At 30.5% G+C, this 14,676-nt stretch overlaps 3 protein-coding genes across 3 annotated transcripts; all 3 read left to right on the top strand.

The window, feature by feature from the left end:
- The first annotated feature begins 201 nt into the window (after nucleotides 1–201).
- Nucleotides 202–842, top strand: LOC129946896 (larval cuticle protein 65Ag1-like). Its single transcript, XM_056057265.1, has 2 exons — nucleotides 202–384; nucleotides 461–842. The coding sequence occupies exons 1-2, from the start codon at nucleotides 266–268 to the stop codon at nucleotides 648–650; spliced, it is 309 nt and encodes a 102-aa protein (XP_055913240.1). The 5' UTR covers nucleotides 202–265; the 3' UTR covers nucleotides 651–842.
- A 5,314-nt stretch (nucleotides 843–6,156) lies between these two features.
- On the top strand, nucleotides 6,157–6,701 carry LOC129946754 (larval cuticle protein 65Ag1-like). Its single transcript, XM_056057069.1, has 2 exons — nucleotides 6,157–6,340; nucleotides 6,415–6,701. Exons 1-2 carry the CDS (start codon nucleotides 6,222–6,224, stop codon nucleotides 6,611–6,613), a joined length of 318 nt encoding a protein of 105 aa, XP_055913044.1. The 5' UTR covers nucleotides 6,157–6,221; the 3' UTR covers nucleotides 6,614–6,701.
- Nucleotides 6,702–13,898: 7,197 nt separating this feature from the next.
- LOC129946876 (larval cuticle protein 65Ag1-like) lies at nucleotides 13,899–14,514 on the top strand. The gene is made up of 2 exons (XM_056057242.1): nucleotides 13,899–14,075; nucleotides 14,148–14,514. The coding sequence occupies exons 1-2, from the start codon at nucleotides 13,951–13,953 to the stop codon at nucleotides 14,344–14,346; spliced, it is 324 nt and encodes a 107-aa protein (XP_055913217.1). The 5' UTR covers nucleotides 13,899–13,950; the 3' UTR covers nucleotides 14,347–14,514.
- The last annotated feature ends 162 nt before the right edge of the window (nucleotides 14,515–14,676 follow it).

Genomic DNA, 14,676 nt, shown 5'->3' on the forward strand with positions numbered 1-14,676 from the left:
TAAAGAAGACCTTTGTGTGCGTTAGAGTTTTGGTAAAGAAATGCGTAGCTCTTCTGTATTTTAATTTTTACATATCGACAAATTTGCATTTCAAATGTGACAAGTATCAGTATTATATTCCTGATCTTGAAGGAATTCTACTGGAAGGCTTTGAATCTTGTCAGAAAAAAAAGGTGATTAAGTATAAATTGGCAAGCCGCCGATCACTAAGCATCCACTAAGTTTTCAGTTTCCTTACGGTTAACAACAAACTAGCAATATCAACATGAAATTCGTCATTGTTTTCGTCGCCCTTTTCGGTTTGGCTTTGGCCGCCCCAGCTGCTCAAGAAGCTTCCATCGTCCGCTCAGACAGCAATGTCGGTGCTGAAGGATACCAATTCGCGTAAGATTTAAAAAACAATTGTTTTTCAATTGAATTCAAATTAACAAATTTTATATTTTTTTTTTTACAAAAATAGTGTTGAAACCAGTGATGGCAAATCCCACTCCGAAGAAGGCCAATTGAAGAACATTGGTGCTGAAGATGAAGCTATTGTTGTTCGTGGACAATACCAATACATCGGAGATGATGGTGTCACCTACTCTGTCAGCTACATCGCCGATGAGAACGGTTTCCAACCCCAAGGTGCTCATTTGCCAGTTGCTTAAGTTGACCTTATCCAGTCAATTTAAAAAAATCCACCTACCTATCTTAATAATTATATTGATCCTACCTACCTATGTTTATATCCTACATCCTCTTCCCCCAAAAACAAAAATAACAACAAAAAACCGTTGATAAACAAAAAAATATTGTTAACTAGTTTAAGAAAGAATACAGAAATCATTTAAAAAATCAAATTTTATTTTGTTTTTAATATTTACACAAAAACATTTTTTTCCAAGAACCAAGAACCAAAGGCCGTCTTACATAACCTCAAGAAAAAAAAGCGAGAGTACAAATTTGAGAAATTGGTTCGGAAGCACTGATATTGTTTTGAAATAGACAACCTTGTTTAACAATTGACAGGTTTTTAAGGATATTTTGACATTCAGAAGATCGTGATTTCCATAATTTAACAATAGTATAACAGGAAAATATCGTCTATGGTGCGATCGAAGGCGGATAATATTTTATCGCTCAGATCAAATCAACGTTAGAACTATTTTGTCTTTAACTAAATCGAATTTGCATAAATCTGTAGCCATAGCCGCAATAACTCCTTTAAAATTTGTACAATAATATTTCTAAGTTAGAAACATAATCCAATGTATCAGCTTTCGACTAAATCCATCCAATCTCTTTTGGGATTCCGCTTAGCTGTAATAGACAGCAGTTCCACTGTGTATTGGCTCTTAGTCAGCTAACGAGCTTTCCAAAGGGAACATAAGATGCTTTGAGTCAATGTGAACTTATTCCGTGTTAAATCCAAATGTTCACTAACCTAACTATACTTACAAACTGAATTGATTTTCGATTCCATACTACTCTTTCAGTTAAAATCTATCTAAATGGTATTATGTTAAGGGTTTCAAGTACAGATCCGTTTCTAAAACAAAGAAGAAGAAAATTAAAGCCCTTAATACTGTGCAGAAGGCTAGACTCAATTTATAATTTCTGTCCATATGTTGTTATTTTTAACCTTAAGATATTTAAACAGAGTGTAAGTGTTAGGAAAAAAGGAAGAATTAAAAAAAGGAAAAACTTTGAACTGCGTAAAGCATTTCACACTCTAGATGTTCGACTGCAAAAAATCCCTATGTTTCATATCATTTTTGTACACTAAGTTCAGTCACACTGAAGATCACTTTGACCCTTTTTTAAAAAATAAGTAAGAAGTTAAAACTATGGGTCAAAAACAAAAGAAAGGGTTGGTGGAGGTGTGTACTCTGAACTACTGAAATTAAGTCTCTCATTCCGGCTTCCCAATCATTGTAGCGTGTTCCGGTCGGAACTTTTGGCGATAAAAGAAGTCTTGTTTTGGCTCAAAGAAAACGTGATACCAACATCTGATATCCGTATTTTTTCTGATAGCCAGGCCGCTATCAAATCTCTGGACTCTGTCTCTTCAAACTCTATAACAATCCATAACTGTCGATCATCTCTAATGGAGATAGCGCAACAGTTTAATATTCACCTTTGCTGGGTGCCGGGCCATAGAGATATTCCAGGTAACTGTAAGGCCGATTTATTCGCCAGAAACGGTACAGTACAGCCCATGCTACCACGTTTGGCAAGTACTGGCATACCAATCGCTACTTGTAAACTGCTGCTAATGCAAAAGGCGAATGCTGATATCTTCGCATCTTCCATCTGAAGACGAGTCCTGCCTTGAAGATTCTCTCTCGAACTCAAAAAAAATCGAATTCTCTATTTAGTATGTTCTTCTGAAGCTATTATTACTCTTGCTCTAGAATCTAGATCAGGAATTACTAATATGGATAAATATCACCTCTCTTGGAAATTTAGTTTGACTTAAGTAATCACCTTATTTTGATTTCAGAAGAGGTAATTTCCAGCTATTGTCTGAAGATTTAACTTCTGGAATTGCTGATACACTAGCATTTTCTGATGTTGACAAAGCAGTTTCAAATTTGTATAAGATCCTTAATTGTTCTTTTGAAAAAAAATATACCTTTAAATAAATCAAGAAATAAAAAGTTTAGCCATCCTTGGTACACTAAAGAATTGCGTTTACTACATAACAAAAAAAATAAGGCATGTGAAATTTATCTCCAAATTCTGTCTCCAATCAACTTCTCTGTTTATGTTGAATTCTATAATGAATTTTAGTCTCTTTCTAATTTTGTATACGCTTGATTATGTTACTGATATGGGTACTTCTTTGAAAGAGAATCCTACACAATTTTTGAAACTTAGAAAAAAAATCAGATGGCTTTCCAGTTAACTTCACTTACAAAAACCTTTCAGTAAATAAAACTGTTGAAATCTGTTATTCTTTTCCAACCAGTTTTCTTGAGTAGTATGTTTTCATAACCTTTACTCATTTTCGCAAAACTATTTGTAATCACATCGCTGTGCTAAAGAGTACGGTCTTTGACCTATTATTATCCGCGTTGAATGATGTCTGCTCAACCGGTCCCGATGGTGTTATATCTGGAACAAGTCATTTCCAACACCAATTTTCAAGAAAGGTAACAAAGCGGATATAACAAACTAAAGGCCTATTCCGAAGCTTTCTGGCATTCCTAAATTGATTGAAAACGTTGTTTGTGAAAGTATAGTATTTATTAGTAAGAATCTCATATGCGAACAGCAACACGGTTTTGTGAAAAAAGATCAACCATTACAAATGTCCTTACATTCTCAAACATATGTTCAAACGCTTTAGAACAAGGTTATGAAGTTGACTTTTCTAAAGCTTTTAACCACTAAGCCACGGAATTATTTTATTTAAACTTAAAGCTCTTGGTTTTCCACCATTTTTCTTAGATTGGATTAAATCATACCTTGAAAACAGATCCTATGAGATAAAATTTAGAAATTGTCATTCAAAACCCTTTGTTGCTTAATCTGGTATTAGGAAGGAAGCCATCTTGTCCCTGTTTATCCTGTCCATTAACGACGTATCGTCATGCTTGCGCTCAAGTGAAATTCTCAATTTTGCTAATAACAAGAAGATTTTTAAAATAATAAAGTCCACCCATGATCGCATTCTTCTACAAGATGACATTGATAGTTTCACATTTTAATGTGGGAAAAATAGCCTTACCCTAAACATTTTAAAATGACAGACGATAACCTTTACTGAAAACAAATCGTCGGTGTATTTGATAAAAATCACAGCAAAAACTCTGTCGCGTCCTCACATTTAAAGATTTAGGTGTTTATCAGTTTCAACTTAAAATAACACATCACATTCATTTTACTATCATTAAGGCAAGTTCTATATGTGATTTTTTTATAATAAGCCCAATTGAATTTTAATGTAGTTTAAAAAGTATGCAATACAAAATTTATTTTCTTTTTAAATGTTTAAGACGTTAAACCGAATCAGTAGTAGTTAAAGTAGGGTTTAAAAAACTGTCCACTGGTTTTTTTCTTTTGTTGGATTTTTCTGGACTATTAAAAATTGACCACAATATTTTGTTTAAGATAAAATAAGTTTGGAATCAATACGTTTATTTTTTTGAGTGATATTTGTGACTAAAGTCATCTGTTACAACATTTTCGTACTTTTCTATTAAAAAAAAACTGTCACTGTTTTATTTTCCTACCAATTTTAAAACATTAAAAACATAATCATAACAATTTCAACTCGAAATTTTAATCAAATATGACATTACGGTCGTAGAGAAGTCGAAAAAAGTCTGTCCCTCGATACATACCGTTTATCTGTCTGTCTGTCTTTGCCTCTACAGCCCAAAATATTGGGTTAATTGCGTTTATGCTTGTTAATTAAGTTTTTTAGCAAATTCGTGTTAGGAATTTTTTTCATTTATTTTTCTTTAAGAACAAAAAAATGACAATATACCCCATGGACAATTTTTGTCAAAAATCGAAAACTCCAATTTTCTCAAAAACGAACAGACAGGTTCTCATTAAATTGTCTATAATTTTTTTTCTTCACTTGGCTTCTTTCAATATTACAAAATATATTTTTGTATTGCTCTAAAAGGGGAATATTATTATTTTGTTTTTCAATTTTCCCAGGAACAAATTTCAATAATTTTTGTATGCACAAGGTCTCATATTGTCTTAAAAATATTTAATGATCAAAACATTTGTGTTTTGGATATTGAGAACTGTGTTTGTACAGAATTTATTTTTAAAAAATCGCTGTATAACGTTTCAAAACAAAATGAAAAATTATTTTTTTTTAAATAAAATGGCATTTACATTTTTGAAAACAAACTTATTTTGATTAGAAAACGTAATTTAATTAAACTCAACATTTTGTTTTGTATGTGTTTACTTGAAGTCTGAGGACAAAACAAGTATTCCCAACGTATGGATGAAGGAATTTTCAATCCGATGTATACAACACACAGGCAACGCTCTAAAAAAGATTCGAGAGATTTCGAAAAATGTCAAAATATTTAATTTGATATATCAGACCAACTGCAATAACTTCCTATGTTAAGATAAAAACGGACTTGAAGAATCAATTTGACATACATATCATTCTTAACGATTTTTCAAAAAACATATCAACATTTTAACAGAAGTTATAATCTTTTCAATCTCTTTGAACCTCAGAGAACCTGAAATTTGGGGATGAAAATAGGGCAAACATTTTGACTCGGGAAATCTATCTATTTATCCTTTAGACCTTGGAGAAGCATTACATTTATATTCCGTGTAAATGTAAAAAACGAATTTTCGTGGGCGAGGTTACGCAAAATTGAAATTGCTGGCAAAAAAGTTCCGGGAGCAACCTTTTGCGACTTCAAATTCACAGTGGGCCGCGCCGTGGGTAGCCTTTATCTCAGAAAGCTTAAACGAAGAATTGAATTCGAATGAGAGTGTTGTCTTTCATTGAAGGAAATTTACAAATGTACATATACAATATGCGAAACTTTGAATGCAGACAAAATTCATTCCTCTGTTTTTAGCAGAACCCCTTAAATGTTTATTAATATCATAAAAAAGGCTTTGCTTGCTTCATCTTCATCTCCTATGAAAGCTGATTCAAGATCAAGTAAATTCATTAAATGTTGGTCATCATAGTTGATAGAAGGTGCAACTAGCTTTTTAATGTAAGTCCTCACTTTTGTACTTCTTGCAAACATTTTGAAAGAAGTTAAACCTTAGCCCTGATTCTAAAACTTGAACTGTCGTCAACCCAAGATATTATCAAACTAAATTCTCCATTCTTGTTTTCAAGTAAAACTAGACGCATTTTTTTCGATTTAATAAAATCCATTAATTCTTTTGTACCAATTTATAGTCATATCGATTGAATAAATTTCAATCATGACAAAAGACTTAAAGATTTGCAAAAAACATCGAGTCTCTTTTCGCATGCGTATGTACAAACATATATATTTATGATTGTACATTAGTAAATTCGCAAAATGCGTGAATCTTCTTTTTTACAAAATAAATTAGCATTTTAAATGTGACAACTTTATTCCTGGTCTTTTGTTTGCCTATAATCTTTTGTCTTGTATCAATGATAATTTTTTCTAACTATAAATTGATAAGCCTCCGATCACTAAGCATCCACTAAGTTTTCAGTTTCCTTACGGTTAACAACAAACTAACAAAAAATCAACATGAAATTCGTTATTGTTCTCGTCGCCCTTTTCGGTTTGGCTTTGGCCGCCCCAGCTGCTGAAGAAGCTTCCATCGTCCGCTCAGACAGCAATGTCGGTGCTGAAGGATACCAATTCGCGTAAGATTTAAAAAAAAAATGTTTTTCAATTGAATTCAAATTAACATAATTTTATACATTTTTTACAAAAATAGTGTTGAAACCAGTGATGGCAAATCCCACTCCGAAGAAGGACAATTGAAGAACATTGGTGCTGAAGATGAAGCTATTGTTGTTCGTGGACAATACCAATACATCGGAGATGATGGTGTCACCTACTCTGTCAGCTACATCGCCGATGAGAACGGTTTCCAACCCCAAGGTGCTCATTTGCCAGTTGCCCCATCAGCTTAAGTTTGAAAATATTGTTAATTAGGTTAAAGAAAAAAAAAATAGAAAGCATTTAAAAAAAATATGAATTTTATTTTAAAAGTCTTAAGTATTTGAGGTCTTTATGAAATATGTACTTTAAGTTAACCTTTTTTTGAAAGATAGGTGTGTTTGTTGTTCTATAAGTCTGATCCTGTGTCTCCCTTTTAATGTTCTGGATCAGAGCTTATACTTGGATATTTCATTAAACTTGGTGTCTAGATGCCTAGACCTAAATTATAGGTATGTCTTGTTTACCATCGTTTAAAACTACTACTGACTTAGCATAGTTTGTAAATACTACACGAAAAACCTGGACAAGTACGAAAGAACAATAACAATTTCACTATTTAATAAATCACATGTACTCGTACTTATTTTATTAGCCACTAATATTTTGAAAAATATGTTTCAAAAAGCTATATTTCAAGTCCACATAGAAAGTACTACTGTAAAGCTAGGTTCCCAAAATCGAGTGAAATTAAATCCAAATTTACTCGTAAATTGAAAATTGGGTTAAATTGTTTTCAGGGCTCTATCATTTGATCGATTTCATAACTTTGAATACTATTCGAACTCCTTTAAGTGAAATTAGAGCAGCTGTCTAAAAAGTCTCCGTACAGCAGCCTAATTTTATTGTTTTTTTTTTTTTGAAAAAAGTACCTACTATGAATAAATATAAAAACCAAAGTGATAACATTGAAAAAGAGTTAGTTTCCGACTTCACCTTTTTACCAAATTTAAGAAAATTGTGATTGTGATTTTCAAAATACTTGTTTTTTTTCTTTATTGTTATCTCAGAATCAACAAAAAGAAAGCTGGTGTACGGAGACTTTTTGCACTAAGTGTATATCACTTCAATAAACAATTTTTTTCCTTGTCCCAATCTCTATAATTTCTAATGTTAATATTTTCTCTGTGGTTCAAAACAAAACACTTAAAAATAGCAAATATCGAAATAAAGAACTCGGATGAAATCGATATTGTTAAAAGTGTATTTCAGAACTCCAAATTATATTCGATTGAAAGTGAAATGTGGAACCTAGCTGATAGGTCCATGAACAGAATATTTGTTTTTGAATTACTTTAACCATTTTCCCGTAAAACCAAGTCAGTTAATTAAGGTTTGAGACAGTTTTGAAGGAGTGTGTCTACGATGTTATAAAATAACATATTTTATTGGTTGAACTAATTCTGTTTTTTTCTTTGTCAGTTTCCGCTTTTATTGTTATATTCTTTTAACTGTTTTTTTTTATGTGATGAAAACAACACTAAATAAAATAAATACCAACAAAAATAAAAATAAATGTATTTAAAATGTGATATCAAAATACAATAACATTTGTTGTTTTTTTTGACGTGTTGACTTATGCCCAATTTAGTTTGCTATTACATAATGAATAGAATTACTCCTAAACAACTTTTGAAAACACCGATCGATTACTTTTTGTAGGGTTATGTGAAGTCAATTGTCTAAACAAATAAAACCGAGACGATTGATGGCTCGGAAAAGAATATTTGTGGCGTTATTGCTGATTTATGGTCCCAATTGCTGCAAAAAAGATCGACAATTTGGGCTCTCTAAATAAAAGCTAAATACCTTGTCATAACATTTAATAATATGAGTTCTATTTTTTCTTGAAAACATTACATCTAAAAAAACACATCGTAAAGTTCTCATGATTCAAGTGAAGGGCGCTCTATTATTTCTAGCACTTTAGGCATGTTTAGAAAAATTTTAACAAACAACCGGTACATAGAGAAATGTAATCGGACTTTTCGAATCCAAAATTTTGAAAGGTCTAAAATTTAATAAAAAGATTTCTCGAGAGATGTCTGCGTGTACGGGGACGTACGTTCGTAAATCTGTATTTTTGTAAGTTCGGAACATAATTTTTCGCCGTCCATATTTAAAAACCGGTAGAGATATCGACTTCAAATAAATTTTGTAAAAATGCAGAAAGGATTTTCAAATTAAATGCTCGAAGGGATCGGACGACCTTTCTAACATATCCACAATGTCAGTTTAAAAATAGAATTAAATGCCATTTAATTTTTCAAAAAACAAAAAAAGAAATGGAAAACCGTTTTACCGTTTTTTTTTTGTATTACTTTTTATTTGTATGCAATTTTTAGATTTTTGTTAATTTTGGTGTGCAGTTATTTAAGAGGTATAAATTTTATATTTGATTTTCGTAAAAAAATGTTGACCCGTTTTCAATATATCAAATTTTAAAAATACAGTTACATATTTTTTTTAAATTCAAAAAGAAATTATGACATTAAAATATTTAAATCGTTTCCTTTGTTCTTGAGAACATTTAAAAACAAAAAAAGAGTCTGGAATTCGACCCACACTGATAACTACCCATCCCGTCTGTCGATTTGTGTTGCTTAAAAGTTTGTCTATTTTTTGTAGATTTTATTTTTGTATGACAAAAACGGACTTTTGGACTTTTATATGAAAATTACTGAATATCGAAAAGAATATTTTTTGTGAAATAAAACAATATTGAGCGAAAGTAAATTTTTACCAAGTTATTGTTTTTTTTAGAGTTTTATTTTTTGTAAAATAACTGTCAATTCGATTTTTTTCAAAATTTTACCGAATGTTGAAAACAATATTTCTAATAAGATAAAATTAGTTTGAAGCCAATATTTCAAATTTTTGAACAGATATTTGAGTCAAAAATCAATGTTTACCAACTTTTGTTAAAGTTTTTTTTAGGTTTTTAATATTTTGTACAAAAACTGTCAATTCGATTTTTTTTTAAAACTTTACTGAATGTTAAAAACAATATTTTTTGAAAGATAAAAGTAGTTTACACCCAATATCTACAATTTTCAAAAGATATTTGAGTCGAAAATCAATTTTTACCAACTTTTATACATTTTTTTTAGGTTTTTATTTTTTGTTAAAAAAAAACTGTCTATTCGATTTTTCTCAAAACTTGTCCTAATGATGAAAACAATATTTCTTATAAGCAAAAATTAGTAAGAAATTATTATCTCAAATTTTTGAAAAAATATTTAAGTCGAAAATCATTTTTTACCAACTTTTGTTAATTTTTTTCGGTTTTTAGTTTTTTGTAAAAAAACTTTCAATTCGATTTTTTTCCAAATTTTACTGAATGTTGACAACAATATTTTTTGAAAGATAAAAGTAAATTAAAGCCAGTATCTCAAAGTTTTAAAAAGATATTTGAGTCAAAATTCGATTTTTGCCAACTTTTATTAATTTTTTTTTTAGGTTTTTATTTTTTATAAGAAAACTGTCAATTTGATTTTTCTCAACGTTTTTCCGAATGTTGAAAACAATATTTCTTATAAGATTAAATAAAATTGAAGCCTAAATTTCAAGTTTATGAAAAGATATTTGAATCGATATTCATTTTTTACCAACTTTAAGTAATGTTATTTTCAGATTTTTATTTTTTTATAAAAAAAACTGTCAATTCGATTTTTCTCAAAATTTTATCAGATGTCAAAAACATTATTCTTCGTTGCACAAAATTGTTTTGGGGATGAAATCATATTTAAGTCGTAAAATTTTGGAGGTGACAAATTTTTTTTTAGTTTTTTTTATTTATAAAAAAAACCGTTAAATGGATTTTTTTCAAAAAATATACTTCTTTGATATCGGGTTACAATATATTATATAAAATTTAATTCAAGTCTCTAGCGTTTTTGATAAGATATTTAGGGTTAACCAAAATTTTAACCTTTTTTCAAACTGCTATGGTTAAAAAAACCACCCACGCAATTTTCTTGAGAGCCCTTTCTGCATCTTTCTGCCTTATTATCTGTATAACAAAGTTTATTTGAAATCGATATCTCTTCTGGTTCTTGAGCTATGGACAACGAAAAAAAAATTGCTTACGTACGGACGTACGAACGTACGTACACACGCACGCACAGACATCTTTCTAAAAATCTTTTATTACGACTCTAGGGACCTTAAAACGTCGAGAAATGTCAAAATTTTTAATGTGGCAAATCGGACTCTTTGCAATGACTTCCTGTGGGAAGTTAGTAATGGTTCTATGGGGGTATCCTTCCGGAGCAATACAGAAATATTTTTTTTACCAAGCTAAGAAAAAAAATTGAGCCAATTTAACACAATTCAATCATAATTGAGAAAATTCGATTTTTTTAATTTCGACTAAAAAATTTGATGGGATCTACTGTTATTTTTGAACCAGACAAAAATCGCAAAAAGTCTATTGCGAATCGAATTAGCTTTAAACATTAGTTTCCAAGTTTGAACTTAATCCATCCAATGGTTTGGTCTGTAGGGGCGAGTACAGACAGACAGACGGAATCTGGAGAACCACTTTTTTCAACTTTTCTTCCATCAAATGTCACATTTGATAGAAATCTCGAGCTTGAAATTTTTACGAATAAAAAACGATATAGCCTATATTTCGCAAGTAAAAAATTGGTTTTGGTTGACCCCGAATATCTCACGAACCAATTTCGCTAGAGACTTCAATTTAACTTTATACTATAAAGGGTGATTTTGTAGCTATTATCTTTTATGGGCTGGTGGCATCATTGGACCGTACTTCCTTAAAGATGATGCGAATCGTAACTGTGAATGTTGAGCTGAGGCTATGTTAAAACTCATGTCTAAACAGACATCTTCAATTGACGCATTGGAAGACAACATTGAAGCATTTATTCGTGAGAAACCAGCCGAAATATTGGAAAGAGTATGCCAAAATTAGTTTAAGCGGATGGGACATTTGAGGCGCAGTCAAGGTCAACATTTGCATGAAATAATCTTCAAACATTAAATTATATGAACCGTTCTATCGATTCAAAAAAAGATTTCATGATTTTTTTCTAAATTGTAGGTGATATTTTTTTAAACTTTTCTATAGCTTTTAAAAAATCTTCCTTTATAATGTAAAGTGATGCCAAAATAATATAATTCTTAAATCAAGAAAAAAATAAATACAAAACTGTTTGTCACCTCCAATATTTTTGTAACAAAAGAGTTTCCTTCTTCTACTAAATTTTGGGAAAGTTTGAAAACATTTATTTTTGACTTGAATATTTTAGCAGAAGTTTTAAATATAGAAAGATTAACCAACAGGCACGGATGGACCGTTATAAGTATGGGTATCATCCGACCCTCTTTTTAACTTCCCATAGAAAGTTATTGTAATGGTGCCGAAAATTTTGACATTTCTCGACGGTTTAGGTCCCTAGAGTCGAAAGAATAGATTTTTAAAAAGATGTTAGTACGTGCGTGTGTACGTAGGTTCGTACGTCCGTATGTCCGTACGTTCGCTACGTTTTTTTCGTCGTCCATAGCTCAAGAACCAGAAGAGATATCGATTTCAAATAAATTTTGTTATACAGATAATAAGGAAGAAAGATGCAGACGAAGAATAATGTTTTTGACATCTGATAAAACTTTGCGAAAAATCGAATATAAAAATATAAAAAAACATTACTCAAAGTTGGTAAAAATTGAATATCGATTCAAATATCTTTTCAAAAACTTGAAATTTAGGATTCAAACTTATTTTATCTTATAAGAAATATTGTTTTCAACATTAGGACAAATGTTGGAAAAATCGAATTGACAGTTTTTTAACAAAAAATAAAAACCCAAAAAAAAATGTATAAAAGTTCCTCAACATTGATTTTCGACTCAAATATCTTTTCAAAAATTGTAGATATTGGCTTTAAACTACTTTTACCTTTCAATAAATATTGTTGTTAATATTCAGTAAAATTTAAAAAAAATCGAATTGATAGTTTTTGTAAAAAAATTAAAAACCTTAAAAAAAATTAACAAAAGTTAGTAAACATTGATTTTCGACTTCAAAAATTTGAAATATTGGCTTCAAACTAATTTTATCATATAAGAAATGTTGTTTTCAAAATTCGATACAATTTTGAAAAACATAGAATTGACAGTTTTTTACAAAAAATAAAACTCTTCAAAAATTAAAAATATTGGCTTCAAACTTATTTTATTTCACAGAAAATATTGATTTCGATATTAAGTAATTTTTAAGCAAGACAAATCGACAAACGAGATGGGAAGTTATCAGTGTGGATCGCATCCCACCCTTTTATCCTTTGAGTTGACAGATCTGCCTATTTTCCAAGACTTGACAATTCAATTAAGAGGATTGTAAATGGGGGATTGAGAAATTTGTTATTTTTTTATAGAAGTTTTTTTCTTGTATATAGAACTCTGAGCTCCGATACTTCAAAATATATTGAACACATCCTCAACAACAATTGGAGATAAGATAAAGCTGCATAAAATGGATCTCCACTGCACTTTTGCGCCATTTTCATCAGTAAATTTCATTTACTAAAGAAAAAACACAAAAAGCTTAAGTTACTGACTTGAATGTTTTATTAAATGTTAAAACTACAACCAAACCTTCTTTGCAAAATATTTTGATGCATGACAGTTCGCCTGGACCAGAAATCACCTAATTGACATTCTGACTTAAGAACGATTTTAAGATAATTTTCCGGTACCAATATGGCTTTCACTTACTAATAACTAAAAGCTTTTTAAATTCCTTAAAGATGGGTTTGGATTATAAAATGAGCAATAAATCATACAAATTTTACTTCCGATACAAATTTATTTGTAAAATTATTTTTTGGGATTAATTTCATGTTGACGTTATCTAATTCCTAAATGTTAAAATAGAAATGGCATTTGCCATTATTTGCAAAAACTATAGCATTCTTTCGATAGGGTGATAACCTTTACGTCTCCGGGTAACAACTTTTAAACCACCTTCTATTTTTCTTCAGTTATGTCAAATGCTTTTGTGCAATGTTAATCTTAATGGATTTTTAAAATAAAGACAATTTCTTGTTGTCAAACAATTTAAATGCAAATGATTGACTTTGATGAAGATGAAAACCAACCTAAACTCACATTGTAGCCAAAACGAAATACATAAGTTATTTCTCACAATTCAAGTCTGTATTATAATTATTGATTACTGCCAACCAACGCCTATAACCAAAATTAGAGTCAAATTGATGATGCGTGGATGCGTGTGCGTGAAATAGTTAACAAATTTTATGATGAAGAAGATGCGTACCGGTTCGATGAAATAAAATTTCTAATTTGCATCAATATCATTTTTTTATTTTGTTTTAACTTATGGATATTGGTCATTCCTGATTTGTAACAGATTTCGATGTCATGCATGATGATTACTTTATAGGCTTTCGAGGTTAAAAACCATCGATGAAGTAGGTATAAAAAGCCTATGCACTGATTATTTTGTATCCACTTTGTTTTTAAAGTTTAACAAACAAACAACCTCAACATGAAATTCGTCATTGTTCTCGTTGCCCTTTTCGGTTTGGCTTTGGCTGCTCCACCACAATCTCCACAGGACGCTCAAGTCCTCCGTCAAGACGCCAATGTTGGTGCTGAAGGATACAACTTCGGGTAAGTTTATTAAATTCATTTCAATTTTAATTAAATATCTAAATAAATATTTTTATTTTTTCACAATTATAGTGTTGAGACCAGTGATGGAAAGTCACATTACGAGGAAGGTCAATTGAAGAACATTGGAACTGAAAACGAAGCTCTCGTTGTTCGTGGTCAATTCCAATACATTGGTGATGATGGTGTCACTTACACCGTCAGCTATATCGCCGATGAGAACGGTTTCCAACCCAGTGCCGCTCATTTGCCAGTTGCTCCAGTTGCTTAAGTAACTTTTGACGAACTTTTTTGCAAAGCTACATACATAAGTCTGAATGGTCTGTGTGTTTCTGAATGTTGTGTTTTCTTTTAAACTACCAAAGGAAAAACATGACTCGAGTGTTGTTAACTAATTGATATTTAAAAATAAACAAACAAAATTGTTAAACAAAAAATATGTTTTTTCTTCTCATTTTATAATTCTCTATTACTTTATAAGTTTCTAAAAAGTTGAAAAGTATTGTAAAATGTTTAATTGTTGAAAGATTTTAGGTAGAGTAGAGGATGCACTCACTTGAGCAACATTTAGTTTGGTTTGGATAACTAGTTTTCTATAAAA

Source organism: Eupeodes corollae, chromosome 2 (genome assembly GCF_945859685.1).
Source record: "Eupeodes corollae chromosome 2, idEupCoro1.1, whole genome shotgun sequence".
NCBI classification, from domain to species: domain Eukaryota; kingdom Metazoa; phylum Arthropoda; class Insecta; order Diptera; family Syrphidae; genus Eupeodes; species Eupeodes corollae.